This window comes from Cupressus sempervirens, chromosome 7 (genome assembly GCF_028749045.1).
Source record: "Cupressus sempervirens isolate cs-2001-9-10 chromosome 7, ASM2874904v1, whole genome shotgun sequence".
Lineage (NCBI taxonomy): Eukaryota > Viridiplantae > Streptophyta > Pinopsida > Cupressales > Cupressaceae > Cupressus > Cupressus sempervirens.
Window position 1 is genome coordinate 513890241 of NC_143124.1, and position 22786 is coordinate 513913026.

Below are 22786 nucleotides of genomic sequence, written 5' to 3' on the forward strand. Positions count from 1 at the left end.
TAGCTTATCTTTGCAACTCACAATTCGGCTTCTTGTTTTTGCTCTTATGAAAGCTCTATTAATGTTTATAATTATTAACATGTGATACTACTCCATATGGTGTGACATGTTGGAACCATCATCTCAGAGAGTTAATGAGGTAGGGGCTTGTCAATTAATCCTTATTCCAGCCAACTCCTCAGTTTTTTATAATTAACATGATTTTCTAGGCACTTCCTCACTTCTTGCTGTATCATAATTCCCTTGGTTTGATACTTTAGTGTTCTTAATTACTTGGACACCACCTGATTGGGGGATTCGCTTTGATTTTATCTTTCCATCAAATTTGAATTAAATAATATAAAGGCTATTTACAAACCATGTTTGCCTTCTACCACCCATTCAGGGTTTTAGAAATATTTAGTCTTAGCCTGCTAAACTCATTATAGGTTTTTATACTTTATAAGGTATAGATCTCACCTTGGACATAAATTCCTGATTAATTTCTGCTATAGTAGATGAACCTTTAACACGATACATTCTTTTTCCTTGCCCAATTTTTTCTTGCCAATATCCATTTGCTCTTTTGATTGGCTAACTGATCCACTTTCATATTTGTTTCTCTAGTTATATGGTTGATGTTGTTGGGTAATTAAGTGTTCTTAGTACTTGTTAGTTTGGACGAAAGGTATGTTGTTCAAAATGGTTGTGACGGTTGGTGCTCATGTCCCTTTGACTTTTATATGTCATGTACTTCAATATGATGAAGATGATATGGTTGTTGGCCTTGTCATATTGCTATTCTTGTCATAAATTGTAAAGCATTTGATGGAATTAATACAAAAGCGATTGTGAGTTCTTTGATATACTGTATGCAGTAACATTCATTATTATTCTTGTATGCATTAAAGTAGTTACCCTATGAGGCAAACATTTGGTGCTGTTTTCGCTAAGAGTGACAAAGTGTTACATGGCAGAGGTATCATTATAGGCCAACCGATGGATAAGGGTTCAAGCAACAGTAAAATGATAAAATTTTCGAAGGTGAAAGGGCATTTATGGTGGACTTTGCATCAATTTTGCTAGCATCCATTGAGACCCACGTATGAAGGGAAGCCACACAAGAGGAGGTTCCAAAGAGTGCAGTGTGGACTTCACTCGATGTGAGCCTTGCACTGGATTGGTTGTTGTGTTGTTTACCAAGACTGCTAGCACAAACATTCCTTGCCTTGCAAAACTCACAAGAAGAGATCAATAGAGGGAACTACTACCAACAGATCTTGTAGTGGAATCAAGAAAGTAGACAGAGAGGAGGAGAAACGTGACAAAATCTAAAGGAGGCGATGCATCCTAAGCCTCTTAGAGAAAAACATTTAGTGCCAAACCTTTTGAGCAAAGATAGGAATTGTACATGAAGGGATTAGATAGATGACTACAAGGCAATTGAGAGGGCCTTACAATTAGAAGCACAAGCAGAGTGAAGGTGAAGGTTTAGGAGACTTGCCGAGGTACTCCCTGAGAGGAAGGAGGGTTGCTCGAGGGGCGTCGAGGGAGTGCCGAGGTAAGGGAAGCAACAAAAGGATAAGGGTATGGCAATAGTGTCGAAGGAGGCAACTGTATAGAAGACGACAAAGTGAGCAGCAATGAAGAATTAATTGAATAGACAAGAAACTGGTTGAGGCATCTCAACCTTATATTGCGTATGAAGGCGCTAGTAGCCCAAAGGGAAGGGAAGTAGAGGAGGAAGAGAACAAGGATGTAGGGGATGGCAGGTGCAGTCGAGGGTGTCAGAAGGACAAAAGGACATGGTAGTCAAAGTAACTTGTCTGGTTGTAGTATACCCAGTTCGAGATTGCATAAGATCGACAAGGAAAATCACAATAATGGTGAATAAGCAAAAGTTTCCTAAGTTCAATCGAGATGGAACAAAGGATCTTGTTGATACTGTCGTAATGCAAAACAATCTATTTGGCTAATGGGGTGACCAACCAAGATGAATAGGTAGTTTAGTTTCCCTCAACATTACGTAGAGTGGCCATTGGTTGGTTCTTTGAGGTAGATAAGATAAAAGTGAGTAAGTGGGATGACTTGACAAAATTATTTGAGGAAGAGTTTAGACTGCTTCAGGATGATGATAAAATCTTGCCAGAAATCCACAACACAAAACAAGTGAAGAGCAAAAGTGTAAGAGCATATAGCTAGTGACTAAAGGAATAGTTGGGTAAAATAGAGAAGCAACTGACAGACAACCTCAAGAAGCATTGGTTTCTAGAGGGGTTGATATCATCCCTTAGAAGGAAAGTGAAGATTATACCTCCCTTATTTTACGAGGATACATACAAAAGAGCCATGGGAATTGAGAGTGAGATCAAAACCTTACGAAAGAAAAAGAATAGATCACTAGACTAGGATTCCTCAAAGGGAAGCAATAGCGAAAGGATCTAATAAAAAGGTGCAAGCTCTTCAGAAGACATGTACCTAATAATTAAGGAGTTTAAAGTAATTAGGGGGAGCATTGGTGAGATTGAAGGGGAGTTATGGTGTACGGACTGCAAGTAAGGTCATACTAGAAGCATATACCCAAAGATGGGACATTCTAGCAAGGAATGCCCATACAATACGAAGATAAGGGGTCCACAAGTACTCTTCACTCATGAACAATCATTAACATTTGCAACATGGGGCAACTCTCAGATGCAAACCAATACCAACGCATCCTCAGGTGGATATGGTAACAATTGACGTAGGGGAAGGAGTAACAATAATAATAACAAGTTCGGAGTAGGATCCAATATGTTGTAATGGGTCACCCCATGATTTAGCATTGAGCTCACAACTAGTTGGGGCACTTTGGTTGTGATTGTCGGAATGATATCCACAACATTTATGTCGATGGTGTGGTCCGGGTGATCACAAGGTCACAAACTGCTCGAAGTTTGGAGTCAACCTATTGAATTATCAAGGTCTGGGGAAGACGAAGGGGTAATGGAAATCACTAGGGTATGGGCAAAGAAGGCAATGTACTTAGATGCTCGAATAGAGAAAGAGGGTATTGGAGGCGAAGGTAAACCTTGAAAGAGAGATGATGGCCGAAAGAAGAGAGACCCACAAGACGACAAATATTATATCTTGTACACGTATATAAGCTGAGCAAAACATTACGAGGCTAGTGCTGCAAATACAAGTACCAATTTTTATCAATGACCTTTTAGAGACAATGTTGTAGTTAAGGGTGGCCATACTAAGCATCATACTGGTACATGCCTGTACGACCAAGTATGGAGAGGTTCTGTTCAATGCTTTGGTGGAACCAGTGCTACTAGTAGTGGACAATGACCAACATTGTGTAGTGGTGGAGATGGGCATGCTCAGAACCATCGTCATCTACACTATTATTGACGAATTGGGGGTGAATGTGTTACTAGAAGAAACATGGAAGAAACTCGGAAAGTCAATATTGTGGCTACCAACCTTTAATCTAATGGGTGCCAATCAACATGACATCAAGTTGATCGGGATATTGATAGTGCAATAGGTAACAATTGGTAGCCAACCCTTCATCCTGGACTTTGTGGTGATTCCTCTTAAGAAGAAAGGATACAATGTCATCTTGGGGAGAGGTTGGCTTATCACAATTAAGGTGAATCACAGCTGGAAGCTGAACACCTTATCAATGGAGAGTGGGGGAAGATAATTTGTCATCGATCTTAGAACCTAAATGGTCAGCGAGGAACTTGCGTCTTATTTGGAGTTAGAGTCAAAAGGAGAGTTGAGTGGAGTAGACGAAGGGAAGTGTAGGATGGAGCCAAACAACAAAGGTGTCGTAGAACTTGAATGATGCTCTAAACATGATATGGACTCCATGAATGGACTCTTCGACTCGTAGATGAAAGATTATGAATTATTACAAAATAACATGTTGCAGGTTGACAAGGAATCAAAGGACTTGTTTCCACAAGAGTACAAGGAATATAAGGAAGGAGAGGCTTGAGTCAACTAGAGTTTGACATACAAGTTTGGCAAGGAAAAACCATAAGGTGCAAAGAGCCCTCGATGAAGGTCACAAACCTTGGAGATGAGGTGAATACTAGAAATATATTGGTAGGGGACAATTAAATTCCGATTTTGAAGGTGGCAGGGTTTAAAGTTTTCACGGAGTACAAGGATGTTCTCACGTGGATGTACAAAGACCTGCATAAAGTGTCTCTAAGCTGTGCATACATCACATTCCATTGCTACTTGGGGCCCAATCGATATGGAAGAGACTGTATTGGATGAATAAAACTATGTCGCCAAGGTAAATAAAGAAGTAAAGTGTCTGTTGGAGGTGGGCATTATTTTCCGGGTCCAGTCTTGTGAAAGGGTATCCCCCATCATCATATCATTGAAGGATGAGGCAAACCAAATCCTCATTTATGTGGACTTCCACTGTCTGAATGTCGTAATCATCAAAGATCCCTTCCCCATACCATTCATAGATAGCATTTTGAAGGAGGTTGTGGGACATGAAATGTACTTGTTCATGGATGGGTTCATGAGATATAACTAAATCTCCATTGGCAAGGAGGATAAGTTGAAGACCATATTTATAGTAGAGGATGGTGTTTATGCATACAACAGGATGTCCTTCGGACTTTGTAATATGCTAATGATTTTTCAGAGGATAATTATGCACATCCTTGACAAGATGTCCATAGCAAACTTCAAGGCATTCCTCAACAACTAGTTCATTTTCAATGGACAAGACACACTTGGTGGTACATGGAAAGGTGTCGGAGGGCCTGATTGGCGCTAAATCCAAAAAAGTGTAGATTCATGGTGTCTCTAGGGAAGTTATTGTGCCACATTATACAAGGTTGGATTAAAGATAGACACACAAAAGGTGAGGGTGATTGTTGAGATGGAGCCTCCCATATACAACATTAGAGTAAAGTCATACGTTGGCCATATTGTGTATTACAAAAGGTTCATCAAGAACTTCACCCAAGTTTCGTACCCCTTAGATAAATTAACGAGGTAGGGCGAGCCATAACACTTGGGGACAACATAGGGTGAAGCATTTGAAGAGTTGAAGGCAAGGTTGGTGGGTGTATCGATTTTGGCATATCCTAATTGGGACAAGGAGCTCCATCTCCACATGGATGCTTCAAACTTAGTAATAGGTGCAATATTAGCTTAGGTCGGTGATCATGGGCTAGACTATCCAATATACTTTGCTAATAGATTATTGTCAAAGGCAGAGGAAAATTATAGTATGACCAAGAGGGAGGCTCTCAAAATGGTCTACGTTGTCCAAAAATTCAAAGACCACCTTCTGGCTACGTCGTTCAAGCTCTACATGGATCACCAGATGCTAATGTACTTGGTGAATAAACCCATCATTCAAGGTAGGGTCAATAGGTGGTTGTTTTTGTTGAAGGAATTGACCTTCACAATCATCGTACAACCAGGGAAGAGACATGTGATTGTTGACCAATGGTAGATAAAATCTAGAGAACCACTTGAAGATGTCAATGATAATTTCCCAAATGCCCACTTGTTCCATATTGTGGTACTACTAGTGTGGTACACCAACATCAAAGAGTATCACTTGATGTCATGGTTCTGAGGGACCTGCTGCCAGGAGAAAGGAGGAAGCCCGTCCTGGGGAGTAGAAGATTCTATTTGATTAACGAACTATTGTATAAGATGGAATTAGACTATGCGCTAAGGAGATGTGTCATGGAAGAGGGTCCTAACAATTTTAGAGAAGCACATAAAGGTCTTGAAGGAGGACATATGGGTCTATACACCATGACAAGAAAAGTGTTGCTAGCAGGCCTATGGTGGCCAACATTGTACAATGATGCCCGAGAATGGGTCTTAGGGTGTTATACATGTTTGAGGGCTAGGAAGCCGTTGAAGAGGCATTTTAGGCCACTCAACACCTTGCACGCTTAGGAGTTGTTAGATTGGTTGGGCTTGGATTTTATTGGAGTGTTGAAGACTAGATTTTCTTGGAGATGCCATTATGTTATTGTGGCCACAAATTATTTAACTAAGTGGGTATAAGCACATGCTTTACCTGATAACTCGATACTAAGTACATCAAAATTTATCTATGAGCAAATCATTACAGAGTACATCATCCCCATCCAAATGACAAGCGATTAGCAAGGAGAGTTCGTCAATCATGTGATCAAGTTGTTAACGATGGAGTTCAATTTTTTTCACTCCTTGTCAAGTCCCTACTACTCAAGGGCCAATGGGTAGATCGAAATTACCAAAAAGATTCTGGTGTTCTTTGATTTACAAGTCGTTTGGAGTGGAGAAAGAGGAACGGGAGAAGTTGCCCTCGGTAGTGTGGGCCTACTGTAGAACCTATAAGGTGCCAATAGGTCAAACACCCTTCTAATTAATGTACGACCAAGAGACTATTGTGTTGATCAATATGGAGAGTTTGAGAGAGGCTATATGCTTTGAACAAAATAGTTGAACAACCGATGATGTCATAATGGGTGACAAAGGTAGCCCAACAACATCAGAAGCTGTGGAATGATAAGCACTTGAGGTGTATGTGATTCAGTCTTGGCTAACTATTTTTGAAGTATAATGGGCACAATGAAATAAAGCTAGGAATATTTAAAGTGAAATGGCTGGGTCCTTATAAAGTTCGGAAATTGGCTAATTATGACTTAGAATGGGTCCTTATATAACTTGAAATGCTAATTATGAAAAGATGTTTCAATATAGCATACCAAATACTTGAACACAGAAATTGCAACATGAACTAGAACCTTTGAACATTCAACATAGTAACATAATGAATCATGTTCTAAACTTCTATAAAATATTCAAAATTGATTTTCAAATATGAAATATGATATATCATAAAGATGATCATGTATACAATGAGTAGAGTAGCATGATATGTTATATAATGAATCATGGTCAATATCAAAATGAGCATGAAAGGTCAAATTTTGAAATCATGTCAAAATGTAAGAATGGCAGGTATCTAATCATCAGCCAAGCCAAAGTCCTTATCACTCAATTAACCCTATCTCCTATGGCAACTGCCCAACTTCCCACTACCTAGAACTACTGGACTTGGAATCTTCATGGTCAAGGTCTGCTAAAGGAACACCAACTAACCCTATATCGACTTCTGCTGTAATCTTGTCCCCATCGATTTGAGTTGGATGCTATGGCTGTACATCCCATCATGTTGCTGGGCTCTCTTTGTACCCGCATGTCTTGCGATCTAGGATATGCAAAACATTGTGTACACCAACTAGCTTCTTTGCTCTCTAAGAGGTAAGTTTGTTTGTCGTAACAAATTGGATCAAGCTATAAGTCGACCAATTCTTCTATGCAGCTGAGGAACTAGAAACTTGCGATAGCAAACAAATGTTTTTAGTGAGAAAATTAGAAAAGTAAAACCTAAATTTTATAAAATTAAAAATATTAAAACTTGATTAGGTTCTTAAGATGAGGAACTACAAACCTGAGAAAGCAATCAAATGGCTCGTGTGGTAATCTTTGCCCTTTGCGCTCCATGACATTTCTACCACAATATTGGATGCTTCTGTGCCATAGTTCTAATGTCCATCTTTACCAAATATGAGTATCCTAGAACATAATAAGTTGTAATATAATATCATGATTCATAAACATACCTGCTAAACACTAGATAGTAAACATTAATAATTTAATTACAAAGATTGAATTAAGAGTGGAAAATTCTGTCCACTCAGAGTGAATGTCACCAGCAGTCTATTTGATTTGGGCATTAGAGGATGAGATTTTAATACAAATTTGCAAGCTAAATATTTGTAGAATTGCAAGTTGCTGGTGTAGAGAAAAGATGTGAATCCTCTATGAGAGATGCACATACCCAAACAGAATTATGCACAAGCAGCACTTCTTTAGGCAATATTATTTCCCTTGGGGAGGGAAATTGAGAAGCTCCGAAGATGGGACACAAGCTGTAAGGTAGAGAGTAATGTGAAATATCCTATGGTCTTCTAGTAAGAAAAAGAAAGCATGAAAGAAGGGAAGGCCGAGAGAACAGGAGAAAATCATTCAAGGTGAGTGCAAATCATTTCCTATGAGAGGAGAATGACATATGGAAACTTGAAGCCAGGAGTGGTTTGACAACTTCAAAAGAAAGGACAAGGAACGTATATATGTCTTCTTCCACGGAATGTTTCTTTTGTGAAATGCCTCCTAGAATTTGCCCTAGTTTATACCCTACAAACACAATTGCAGTAACTAGGTTTAGAGAGGTGTCTTACCAAGTAGAATATTATGTCCATTGTGCTTTGAATATAAGCCTTGCAAACACCAAAAAAGGAAGACGTGCACACATATACATATATATAAACTAACAATATCATTAGTGTGATATAATTTGCCTTAAACTTTACAAATTGGTAAATAAAAGAGATATACAATCGTTCCCTAGAGATTAACAATAGAATGCATATCTGGATTTTTATGAAAGAACCATAATGGGGAGTGAGATAAGAAAGATATGAGCAGGTGCCCTTCATTGTCTCTGCCTTAGGCCCAAGAGGGGAAACTCTGTCCCCCCCAGCACCAATGCTTCATGTGGTTGGTGTACCTAGTGGAACCTTTACACCATTCGCCTCCATCACTCTTATCTTATTCACCTTGTACGGTTAATGATCTTTTCGTTAGCTATCACAATAATTTTTCCATGAGTTTGTGAAAGGATTACAATAGAGTGCCCTTAACTCAACCTTAGGCCCAAGAGTGGAAACTTTGTCCCCCTTGTCTCTATGCTTCTTGCAATTACTTTCTGTCCCCTTAGGTTAATTATTGCAGACTGATGATGTTGATGATTGTGCTGAATAATATTCTTTACATCATATTAAGTTGAAAGTTAAACGTATATTGCAAATAAATTACACAGAACCTGATCTCAGATATGGTTATAAACACATATTGTAAATAAAATGTACAGAACCTGATCCGATATGTAGTTATTATATATCAGATTTAAGGTGATAGCATGTGGTTATTTGTATTAGTATAATGCAATCATATTTGGTGCATAAACTGTCCCATATCTAGGACTGTTTGATGTGATACAATTACCTGCAGTCATATATGAGACTGTTATATCATCTACTAAAGTAGCTTTGCGATCCTGTGATTTGGAGTCTACAGATTTCCTTTCTTCTGTTTAATTCAATCCTTTCCCGTGTTTTCTTACAAGGGTCTGATTTCCTTTTCGCTTGATATTCCTTTTGCTGGTGGTTCTGCTATATATGCTCAGATTGCTATCAAACTAATATTATCTTTTCTTGTATGATGTCCTTTCTTTTTCCATTCAATGATTATCTGCCTGTCTGATTGTGTTCATATATATATATTCTGCTGTGTTTGATTGTCTCTTCTATAATATTTCTTATGGTGGACGATTGATGCCTCTTGGAATTGACTTCTGTATGTATTTATACCTTTCCTATTGGGTTGGGAGAGACATGTCCCTTCCTATGGCATCTCTTCCTTATCTTAATCACATCTCTTCTTCTTTGGATAACTTACTGTTTGCTTATCCAGCAATATCTGGAAATAATGTACATCTTTTCCTAAAAGCTGCGGTAGCCTAGTAATTGAATCACTGCTCTTACTTATTGCTTTAAATAGTAATAATCAATAAAATAAATTAAGTAGTATATTATTATATTAGATATGTAAACAGCATACTAGTTGATGTTAGATATTAATCAATTGATTATATATTGTTTTAATTAGTAATAATGACTAAAATATATCAAGTAGTATGTTAAATATGTAAACTTCGTATTAGTTGATATTAATCAATATTTGTCGTAAGTATAGCAAATAATAGATCATAATCAATTAATCATATAATAGATATTAATCAATTAATTTGGTAGATATATTAAATATGTGAAGTTTAAATATGAAGATGAGATCCATTCCTAGCCTTTATGAGGGTTATATGACATTCTGCCAGAAAAAAATGGTCACATTGATATGCACTGTTTGGGAAGCACACCCTCGTGAAATCCGTGGTTTGAGAGATCGCAATGGGGTTGTATTAGAGGAAGAACTCCATAAAGATGAATGTAAGGTCCTTAGCCTTAATATCTCACGAATTGAATTAATTACTCATTTAACACCATCATCAAAATAATAATTCAAACAATAACTCCAAATATTAATAAATAACATAATGTAACGTCGAGTTTTTGTGCTTAATATGGGGAGAAGCACATGTACCTATAAATATATATTTTGATTATATGATTACAACGAACGCCCTAATGCCATGAGAGTATCAATATTAATAAACAGCTACAATTTACAATAAAATAAGTAGCTTAAGCATAATATTAGCCACAGACAAATCAGATTTAATTGCAGTAAAAAATACATGGTATGAAGTTGTCTATTTCTAATATGTTTAATCTTTCTAGTTTTCTGTTTATATTTAGCTGTAATAATGGTTTCCTATCCCTTTCATGTTACAGTGAAGATGAAAATAAAATTTCAGTTAATCCCAACTAACATTTACACTTACAGATTTTTAAAAGAAGGTTTTGGTTACAGTTTGTTCTGTCTAATGCCGTAGGTTTTACAATCTTATAATGAACGAGAAAAATGATTAAATTTCAGTTCGTCTACTGTTTCAAATTTGATCTAACATATCTATTCTTGCAATCAGATTGTCTGATTCAAATGAATGCATAGATACATGCTAACATATATTTGTTGAAACCATACATAAATTGCCACATTCTGCAGAGTTCACAATTATTAGGCTGAGATAAAAGCTCAGAAATGATCATAAAACCAGTGTTTTTTGAATTCACAACTACATTTCAAATGGTAAATTAAGAAACAACCCCTACTGGGAAGACTGTGGTGGTGAATGGTGAAGTCCATTGAGAAATTACTAGTAACGAGAGGGATATCCTCTATATATTGCTTCTCTCAAACTGGACTTTCCTTCTGCACGCTGGCATCAAACCTTATGACTTTTGGCAAGCTATTCCCATCTTACAACCCCCATACCAGTGATTATTCTCAATATATGATGCTCTAACTAAGACATGATATCAGCTTTCCCACGAAAATAGAGCATTTCTGTATTTTATGGAATTCATTTGGTCTGGTATTGCCATGTTCTTAGAAGGTAACAGGCTGCTTTTGTAATACTCCTTTCTACCTTGCCCTAGGAATTCTCCCTAAAATCACAATTGCACCGAAATTGGGGTTAGGGTTTACAGCATGTAGTTATTTGGTTATGCAATATGACACAACACAGTTAGGGTTCATATAATGTCATAATTAAATTTCATAGGATAATGCACAAATGTTAGTCAATTCAATAGATGTTAGAATTAACTTGAGGATGACCCAACCATGCGGTTGATAAGATAGGGTGACTTGATTAGGTGCCCCAAAAACCTCCTACCTTAGGCCCAAGAGCTAATACATTGTTTCCCTTGGCCTCACATTGCCCTTGCCATACATATGAGGTGGGCTACCCAGTGTGGGGTTCTATCACCATTCTTCTTCATCTTGGCATTCCTAATTTTCTTCTAATGATTGAACACCCATTCACTATGGTAGCGAATGTGAGGAGTATTCAAGCTAAGGTGCCCGGAAAGCCTGTCCTTCCTAAAGCCCAAAGGCAGTCCACTTTGTCCCCCTTTGGTCCCATGGGGTTTCCTCAGTCACAACCATTAGGTAATAACATTTTATGCCTACCTTTACACCAATATACATATCATTACTAACTAATATGATTATGAAATTCATATCAAGTTACACACACACATAATTACTCATTATGATTTTAATCTAATATACAAAGTCTAGACTAATAATCATTAAAATACTTAAGGGATTTTTACCAAATGGTATGCATACCAAAATATCATAACCTAAAAAATCACTACTCTTCCTTGTATTTCTCTTTCCCTTTTATTTATTTCTCTCTTTCTTTTCCCTTTTTGGCAATGATTTTCCCCTTCTTGAATGAATGTTGTTAGAATTCTTATATCCCGAAAAATTAAAAGGTGGCAACTCTTGAGATGTGAGTAGTCATCTCCCTTCTATGCAATCCCTTCATAACAAGAATTAGACTTAATTAAGCACCATTTACCCTAATTCTCTTCATAAACAATCCCTGATTAAAATCATTCCTCTCCATGTGTCGATCAATGGTTATATAATATTCTATATCTCAAATGGATAATTAATAATCTTAACTATCCGTGCATGTTTAGTGTATTATGGATAGCTTGATATACTTCTTTATTCGTTGATGCCAATAAGAATGAAACCTATCCTTGCAACACAAGATTTTGTCCAACAAGGGAGTCACACCTATCGGAAACACCAAGGAGAGTGTGTCAGGGGGTGTTAGTCCCAAATATATTATGCGCTAAACATTACAATAATGACAGATATGAGTCTTCCATTGTCTCAGCTCTTAACAACAGACTTTTCAAATCTCAAAAAAATTATGGAGCTTCCACACACTGATATATTTGCATCAAATACTACTATCATATTTGCTTTAGTTATCTCGTCCCTATTTTAATTTATCGTTAAACTGTGAGGTGATTGACAATAGAACTCTGCATATTAAAAAAATTCGGTCCAATGTTCCATGGTTAATTTAGCCGATAGGCTATTTGTGGGAACTTTGTTCTAGGAAATTGAATTTTTGACGGAAAATTTGTCAGTTGGCCGGAAAAGTTGTTAGTTTGGCCGGAAAATTGTAAATCCTCCCTGTTAATTATTTACAGGCTAGTTTTTATCTCGCTCCACTTTTAACAATAGTTTTTCTTTTTCTATTTATTTAAAAAAATAATTACTTGTGATCTCCACATTAGCTCATGTTGTGATCTCTATTTATGTAACTTTTGAATGTTGGGATTGATTTAGATTTTAGTTTTTAAAGTGTTTTAATTTATTTTTTATACTAGTTTAGTTTTTTCTTTAAATACTGTTTTTAGTTTTTATAATTTATTTAGTCAATAGAATCTTTGTTAGAGACGTTGCTATTCTTTTATATTATTTTTTTGTATCTCTTATTAATTTTTCATAATAGATTATTTGATGGGGTTTTTTTAAATGATTATTTTTTTCATATTTGATAAATTGAATTTAAATAAATAATATTTATTAATCTATTTAAAAGATTTTTAGTAAATATTATGTTATTTATATTGAAAATTATTAATAATCTAATTTATTTACATAAGATCATATTTTAAAAAATAATTTTATTATCAAGCACCTATCAGCTTATTGTTGCAAGCACAAAAGCGTGCAACTGCTAGTTGTATTCTGATCGACTAGCTTCCGAACTTTTAATATGCAAACTCTTTAATAAATTTTATAATGTTCTCTGGTTCGGGTTCACCTATTGATTTGTACAATTACATAGCCATAGCTGTTTCAGCCATGTCTATGAGGAAAAATTTAGGATCTCCAAACTAGGGACATGACATACTTGATAAAAATGATTCGACTGACTTCATGTGCACAATGGTATCTTTCCAAGAATAACCTGATAAAAATACTTTGCAGTTGGTAAATGCCAATTGGCATCTGCATGGCTGAGTGGGGAATAATCTGTTTCAAAATTAATATTTTGCGGAGAAAACGAGTTGCTTTAGGGAAGCCGTTAGCTTTTGAATAACAATAGCATCGATTTTACTTTCTATCATTAAATTGGTCTTGTTTTTGGCAAGTAAAAGCTGTAGCTTGAGCTTATTGGCTCACTGCCTAATTGCTTTTGAAACAGCTTGCTATGAAATGGATCCAAGTTACCGGACTCTCTCCAGCAACCCTCAAAGTCTGCTTCAATTTTGTACAAATTCTGGTTCTTTTCAGATTCTCCCTAACTTCACTTGCAGAGCTACAAATTTGCTGGAAATTCTGTCAGAGGACTCCGGGCAGAATTAGCAGCGAATTTTGAAGAATCTGTTGCCCAGCGGCTGAACTTGGGCTGAATTTGGTCTCAAAACATTTTTTTTGAACCTTTTAAAAGTGTTCTTTTGTGCCTAGTTTGATCTATTCGATCTTCCTGACCCTAAAGTGACCACCAAATAGACCAAAAAAAGAAGGCTTAATGTCATTTATGCATTTGTGAATGAAAACGAAAACTTGGTTATGGAGGAAATTCAAATTGACAATAGGTGACATTCAAATTGACAATTATAGAGGAGTTTATTTAAAAAAGGAATGACAAATCTTTGAATCTAGGGCTTGAAATTCGAATCACAACTTTTAATCTAGCCCGGTTAGAAATCTCTAACCAATACAAAATAAGAATTCAGATAACTTCACTTATCTTTTGACAGTTCCTTTCATTCTCAAACTGTCCCCTTGATATGGAAATATGTTCCATGCATGTGACCAAGCAATTGTATCATGTTGTATGTATGGCTAAATGATTCAATTGATATCCTATTGAATTGAAACATAGATATATGGTGTATTTTGCAATGTTGCTTTACTATTAGCATAGTGATGTATGGACTTCTTCGTTGTTGCAATATATACACAGATACATATTTTAAAAAAAATATGTTTTTGTATGGATGAACCCAAAGCGAATCCGAACCCAACCCCAAAAAAGTTTGGACGAATTTCAAACGTAAATCTGGAACCTGCATACATACCAGAATCCGAATTGGCAACTTAGAAAAGGATAGTAGTCATAAATGGCTAAAACATATAGACCCATGTTATTGTGCTAAATGGTGAAGGTGGCATTTGCATTTGAGAGGACGTCATTTCAGTGCTTGAAGAGAAGTATACAATTTGATTTGAATGCATAATACCTATGTTACAAGGTGACCTTTGTTTCAAAACAACTTGGCTTCCATTTTCAAATTGAGGCTTACATATATATGTATGTATGTATGTATGTATGTATGTGCCTATAGCAATATACATGTTCGTACACACACATATGCATACCCATACACATAGACATATGCATACGCATACGAGTGTGTGTGTATACCCACAGACACACACATACACAGATATGCCTATGTATGCACCTATATTTGTATTATCCATACATATATATGCATACATAGTTATATGTATATATATAGCTACAGGAGGAGAGAAGATTATACACTTGATAGAAAAGTATCCATTTTTCTGGAATGATCATATATGAATCATGAATATTTTAATGCAATCAAAGATAGAAAATTTCATTTCCATTACCTGCTACTAAAACAAAAATTATACAGGTGTGAATCAGAGGTATGCAGATTAATCTTTATTTTCAAATTAATTGAATTAAAACATAAATGATAATATGTAGGATTATCAAAATTTTCAGAAATAATCCAGCATGTCATTCAAATGCAAGCTCTACATGAACTACACGGTGTGTGCAATACGTGTTTGTCTCATCCAAAGGGTACGTTTGGTTGCAGGAATTGCTGAATGTGGAAATCAGTTATGCTGGAATAAGCTTACTTCTGGAATTTGCCCATTCTTAAAATAATTTCCGGAATATCACTTGGACCTGTTTGGTTGACCTAAAAGATGAGTGGGAAGATGCATTTTATGTGTTTGGTTGCAAGAATTGGAATTGGAATTGGATGAGCCAAGCCATGAAAAGCAAGAGTATGTTGCTATTTATCCTGTGATGATGGTTAAAAATTCTACAAATTCTATATTATATAACAGTTCCGAAAGTAGGCAATGACTGATATCAAAACAGTTCTTCCAATGTGCACCATGTCCCTGTCATTATAGGGATCATGGGTGTCTTTGAATTTCAAAACCGAGGCCAAAAATCTTACTGGTGATAAATTCTGAATCTGATTTAACACTTCCCTATCAATCACTCCATCAGAAACTGCAAAGAAACAAATTTATTTTTCTCCATCATACGAAAACATAATTTCTCATAAATGGACAAGGAATAAGACTTATAAAGATTAATTGTCTGTGGCGCAGATATGTTGCTAATTTTGTCATCACATTGAGATAACCGCATGTGTTCGATCATGGCAGGGATTTCATTTCATTTCCTACAGAGTCTATACCCTTCCAGGTATGTTTTAGGAAAACAATAATCACTAGCTCTTCATTCTCATTTAACAAGATATAGTTCTGCCCAGTGATGCATTTTTCAATTCCTTTCTCTCTGTTCAGACGTCATATCTTGCCTTCTACCAAAAAAAAATCTAAAATGAAGCCTCGTGAGTCAACAAATTTCTCATTTAATATCAATCGAACAGGTCAAATTACATACATAGAGCAGCAGATTTTATTTCCGCTTAAACATGAAAGTCCCTCGTAGCAGATGAAGGAATGGTGGTCTCAGTCCAGACCACAAACTTGGTTAATGCAGCGGACCTGACAAGGGATGCAATTGAGTTCAGAAAAATATGGAATAGGAATAGCTATTCCTATTCCACCTCTTTTGAGGGAAGACCGCCATGGTCATTTTGGGCAAAACTAGAAGTCACCAATTCTCATTTTATTTTCATTGTTTACAACCAAAAAACAGAGATGATAATTCCAGCATTTACGTTTGCCAATTCCAACGCAATTCCTGCTACCAAACAGGGCCTTATTTACCAACTGGCTAGACTCCTTTCCTCAACCATGTTCCTGCCTTTGACTCATACCTGCAATCAATCACACGCATTTGCATGTCAATAAATTCTCTCAAAAGCATAGCCGAAGCATGTACAGCATAGTTATATCATAATTTGATAATCATCATTTTACTTGCATCTTAAATACATCATTTCTAACATATTTAACAATTTTAAATCAATCAAAAATAACTAATTAATATCAGGATCAAGTTTATTTCATTAACTGAATCAAGCCAAAAAATGAGCCGTGACAATGAAGCAAAAGTCCTCCAAGAGGCTAGATATTCTTTGGAAAAGGGAAGGATGATTTGTTCATCAAGAGCAGGAAGGAGCCAACCCTGCCTCACAGGTGCATGATTTTACCTTTGTTTGTGATTTTATTAATACAGAAACATGTTGCTCTCTATTGGGAACATGATTCTGTTGGCTTTTAGGGGATGCATGACTCAACATGATTCAACAATTGAATTTGAACATGTTGTTTATCTCCCTTGTTGGATAATTTTGTTTGTGAACTTCAATTTTGGCTGCCCTCTTTCTCTCGGTGGGCCCAGTGTATAGTCTTAACATTTTTACTTTTCCAAACTAGTTTCTTCTTCCAAACAAGACACAATTACACTCAAAGACCGGGTACTTAAAACTTCAAAAATGTTTTTAATCTCCATTTTACAAGCTTTTAGTCCAGACCTGTGATTACTCAATGAGTTTATTGCAAAACAAAGTTGAATATTTGCAAAAAATTGCACCAGAGATGTTTGGTGATTGAATGAGGGGTGGATTTGTCCTGCAAGATAATACTGCTGGTGATTTTTCAAGCAAAATGTTTAGCAATAATTACCTGTATGCTTTTTAAAAGCTTTTAGTGGTGTACAACTCTCAAAGAACAAATATAAGTTTATAGATTACTGGGGTGTTTTGTAACTTTGTTGACTTCTCTTCTCTTTTTTCCTTTGGTCGCTACATGATGCTTAGGCTTTCAAATGTGCCATACAGCTTATGAGAGCTCGTTAAGGGCACAGCTGGCAAATTCTTGGGTTCCAGGTTATGAACGTTAACAAATTTAGAATAATCTGGAAGTCTATTTCTGCTGGCACTGTGATAATTCCATGCTCAGATGCTATTTTTTGACTCCAGAAAATGCCTAATGTTTCTACCGTGCTGTATATTATCCTAGATGGTGCATTGCTTTTCATTTATAATCAGCATTTTCCCAAGTCCATCACTTAAGATTTGGTTTCGCACATTAGCTGTGAAGGTAATTGGCCATTTATCTGAGATATGGAGTTAAAGATTTTGAAACCAATATATGAAGAACTCTGATATGCATTTATCTTTTAGTAGATATCTGTCACTTCATTGTGCGATATGGTGCCTCGTGTGGATATTTATTCCCCAAATACTGATTCAATTACACCATGCCGTTTAAGTGTATCCACCAGGAGTCGTCCTGCTATACCACTATTTTTTAATGCATACAGAAAGTGTAGGTTATAGCCTCCCAATTTTTGTTAGGTCTCTTCAAGAATTGCTCTAGTGGTCGGCCAGAGGATTTTTGCTTGTAGTATAACTTTTTTATATTGCATTTTGCCTTGGTATAAGAATTGTTCCTATTTGGTTCCAACAAATATATGTTACTGGCTGCACTACATTTGTTGGAACTAAAGTCCCCCCGTAATCCAGTATAAGAGATTCATTTTGTTTTTTTGAAATTATTATCCCTGTCCTGAGTTTCTTTTCTCACATCTTCTTTCATTTTGCTATAGACAAGTCTGCTTCTATTAGAGTAAGCTCCTTAAAAAAATGCCATTTGCAAGGTGTTACAGAATGACGACTTGAGTTGAAGGTCAACTATATTCCTGTAAGTGATCTCACATTTTTTGCTTGGCTTGCATGGTTTTACACCTAGAAGGAATCTGTGAATGCTCGAGAATATCTAGTAGATAAGTAGGAGATATATTTTCCACAGGAAGCCAAACTGTGATAGCGCTATCAGGATTCAACTGTGTAATTTTTGAGTTAAACTCTTTGACTGATGTTTCATGAGTAGTGGTTCACATGAAGCCATTTCTCATGAGGATGAATGGAACACAACTGAATCTTGATAGCAATTTCACAAATATCTAGCAATTCAAATTCTGTCTTCTTGTGTCCAGTTTTTCGTGAGTGTTTGTTTTCACATATTTGGGCAAACATCATGCATCTTTGTTTTATATTCATAAATATTGACATATTAGTACAATAAACATCCATTTAATCTTTTGCTTCTCATATTCATGCAGTTCAAGATGTTTCTATTTTCAGGGATGTTCTGAAAAAATCTTTGCTTACTTTCAGTAATATTTCCAGGTTTTTGCGCCTCATTGCTTACTTTGATTGGGCCATGACACCTTTAATTGTTGATGTAAATGGGGAGTTAACCATGAAGGACCGTGGTCAAATTATGGTATGTCTTTCTTCTAACATATTGATGTTAATATTCAGTTGATCATTGAGGATACCTGTAACATATGCTTATTTATGTCCTCTGTCTAACATCATAATGAGAGCATTTGCAGTACCAGTTTACTGCTAAACGCAAAGAGTTTCAACGAAAAGTTGTTGCAAATAAGGGAGGGGCAGCCATGTACATTGCAACACCATATGATCTGGAATCTGAAAGCTGGACCTCATTACTCCCAGACAATCAGGTATCTTTTGAATGCATTTTTCTGGAGCATGCAATTGAATATGTTATAGAGATGCCTTTTGAAAACTATAAAAGGAATGTTGTAGCATATTAATGATTTCTCAAAGTATTGACTAATGTCAAAGAAAATTAATTTCTTTTGTGGGAATAGCTACCCTCACTGTATATGTATGTTTCTTTCAGTTCTTAGATTTTATTTAAGCAAAATAATGAACCAAATGCTATCCCATCTTAGTTTTGTGGCTTCAGAATCCTCCCTTCAACAACTAAATGAAACTCTGAACATTATCACATGTTTTTCCAAAAATCTCAGACAATCAATTAAGGATATCAGATTTCCACAATACATAGAGTTGTAAGTTTCTGTTTGTGGATTGGATTGCGTGTGAGTTTTCTTATCAATGTTTCAGATTACACTCCATTTATCTTTCCGAGGAGTAATCTATGAGCAGGTTGATGGTGTGGTTATGCACTCCCCCCTTTCGTCTGTCATAGGCTATAGCTAATCTTTACATGAAACATTTGAAAAAAGTGCCCTTTACTTCTTACCACTCAAACCAAAGTGGTTGAAACACTACGTGGATAATACCAATGTCTTACATGTTCTTAACATGTTTGGAGAATCTCATGTGCACATCAAGAGCATAGCTCATTGCATGGCCTTCAACAAGGAGCTTGAGGGGGATAACCCACTTCCTTTCTTTGACATTCTTCTCAAAAAATCGAATGGTTTCCTTGGTTGTTGTGTGTTTCATAAAAGCTACCCACACTGATCTCTACTACTCTCCTCTCATCGCCATCCTAGCAAAAAAAAAGAATTGCATCTCCAAAATCTTGGTCTTGAGAGCATATCATGTTTGTGATGATGATCATCTCAATCAAAAACTCGTTCATCTCCATAAATTCTCCACATCACAAGCAAGCAAATCTCAAGGGCCTTCAACGCAGCCAAGTTGAGGTGCCTTTCCAACACAACACCCGCTCAACCCTCAATCATCTCAATCGACACCCTTTCCTATATTGATGGCATCTTTTAAAAAATCCCCAAAGTCCTCAAATTTGATGTTTATACCATTTTCTATCTTGAAAAATGAAATCCCATCCTTTAAAGATTCTAGGTACATTTGGATTTGGGAGTGTACAAGGTTGTTTGCTTGTGTGATGCTCTTTACAGAGGCAAAGTTGACTGATCTCTCTACACTAGAATAAAGGAGCATAGCACTGACATTATCCATGAGCATAATTTTAAATTGGTCTTAGCTGACCATTCATTCACCAAGCACCATTTTTTTTGGAAAACACACAAATCTTGCTCAAGGAAGACAATTTTTCCCAAGAGAAAATGGAAAGAAGCCATGGAACAGCGAGCATCCCTCCAATCTTGACTTAGACGATGAAGGTTGGAATCTCAATCTTTCTTGGCAACCCCTATTATCTTGTTCTCCCTCTCTTTTCTTGCATGCTAGAATAGTTCTCGAATTGGCCCTACTAGATATCTTCTTGCCTCTCCTCTTAGTTCGCCATCTACCCTCTCCCTTCTCTCCCGTACGAGCTTCATGTTAAGCCATTTTTCTGTTCTTTATTTCCTTCCTTGGGTTGGTTCTTACATTTATATGCACATATTCTTATTATCTAATATACTTATCTCTTGGTTATGCATCTGTATACACATATGCATATGTTTTTGTTTATATATGTGTGGAGTTGTATGTGTTTGTATATATGTATGGATATGTTGTGTACATGTTTGTTTATGTGTATGCATGTGTACATGTTATATTCTAGTTTCTATGTTTAAAATTTCTTGCTACTATGCTTAGCTGATAGGCTATCATACAACAAAGTTTGACCACCGAATGTAATCTAGCACTTGCAAAAAACAATCTGGGAAAAACTTTCAGGCTGGAAAAAACTAGATACATGCCCCAAGCATTTTCAACGTTCACTTCCCCTATGGGTAAAACTCATCCAAGTCAAGCCAGTGGATGATTGTAGTGACGGTATGGATTGCGATTGTTGCTCGCTCATTCACGGTGTCGTGACGACGTAGATTATGTTGGGGCAGTGCTTCTACGTGTTTAATCTGCCCCTCACTTGTGTCTGTGCACACCACTTTGCAAAACAAGAGTTTGGGAGAAAGAAATGATAAAAAACTAAGTTATCTGAATTGCGGCTTGGTCAGTGCCAGTGCCCACATCTCATGCAAGATCGTGTCGGTGAAAAAGAAAGGGAAAATTTTGAGGGGGGCTAGCGGGGTATGAACTTAGCGGGATTTATGGCGACACTGCCAAAGATCTGTTTTCCATTAGAAAATTTGGTGCTGTTTTTCATTACCGTGAAGTGAATGCGTACAGAGAAAGTTAAAATTACAGACAGAATGGTTACACAAATGGAGACCACTAGGGACATGCCTACACCTGCACTAATGACAACCTAGTGGGAACTCCCTTCGGTGACGGTAATCCTCAGGCCTTTATCTCTCTGTTTTCTGCCGCTGCTATTAATGTGATTAGCAGGGCCAGAATCATATAATAAGACTTATTAAATTTTTATTAGATACGTGATGTTTTTTATTGTGAAAGTAAATCAACTTTTCACCTGCCCTAGCTATAAAAGGTCATGGTGTTGCTGATGGTCAAAGGCTCGATTCCCTGCTCTCTTCCACCTCGACCTCAACCTCAACCTCGCTGCAATTTGCAGCTTTCTGAGCGCTGCGGCTTAAAACCATTTATAAATCACCTTTGGTTAAGCAAAGGGAGTTTTTTTATTAATAGGTATTATTCGCCCATTCATTTATTTTTATCTATCGATTTTAAGAATTGGGACGCACTGACAAGATATGTTAGTGGAGCTCATAAAAGAACTAGGTACTGCTGTATTTTTACAGAAGTATTTCTATACTCGTTAAAGAAGAAATACTTATACTGATCTCCTAAGAATGCGAATTTTAAATCATGCTGGGTATATTCTTTCTCTATGCCAAGGCAAAGCATAGGGCGGTAAAACTATAGTTTCCATAGATTTGTTTTTACTGTTTTAGGAAACTTTAAAAAAACTGTTCTATAATATATTTAGATGGACTATGCGGTTGATTTAGTATCATTTGGAAGAGAAATACATAGGTCATAAGAGATTCATAAAATATAGGGTAATAGCATTGCTATTAGTTTGCCATGGATGTCATTTGTGATTATTGTTTTTAGATTTTGAATGACATTAAGTTAGTGGGAAATGGATGCCACTTTTTGTTAATGTTAATTAAAGTTAATAAAGAGTTTGCTTTGCTAGGCTTTATCAAAAGTAGAAAATTTGTAATTAGTGAGAAGAAGACACAGCTGTCCGTCAAAAGACCTGTTCTTGGTGCGGTCACTCTCAACTTGGTAAAACTGATTGGTGGGGTGGGGGGGCTTAGAGCTTGATTAATACTGAGCTTTATGTAACTACTCAAAGTTTGGAAGCAAAAAGAGGAGGAACCCCTAATCTC

The 22786-nt window shown here is 36.4% G+C and overlaps 1 protein-coding gene across 2 annotated transcripts in view; it reads left to right on the forward strand.

Moving 5' to 3' along the window:
- The window catches only part of LOC149547785 (nucleolar protein), a 227357-nt gene that overhangs the window by 141620 nt on the left and 62951 nt on the right, over positions 1-22786 (forward strand). Inside the window, exons 20-21 of one of the 2 annotated variants that reach the window (XM_089791838.1) lie at positions 18951-19059; positions 19172-19303. In XM_089791838.1, the coding sequence (XP_089647964.1) occupies positions 18951-19059; positions 19172-19303 (241 nt within the window). The remainder of the gene's footprint in view (positions 1-18950; positions 19060-19171; positions 19304-22786) is intronic. The other variant, XM_089791839.1, reaches the window with a different exon arrangement.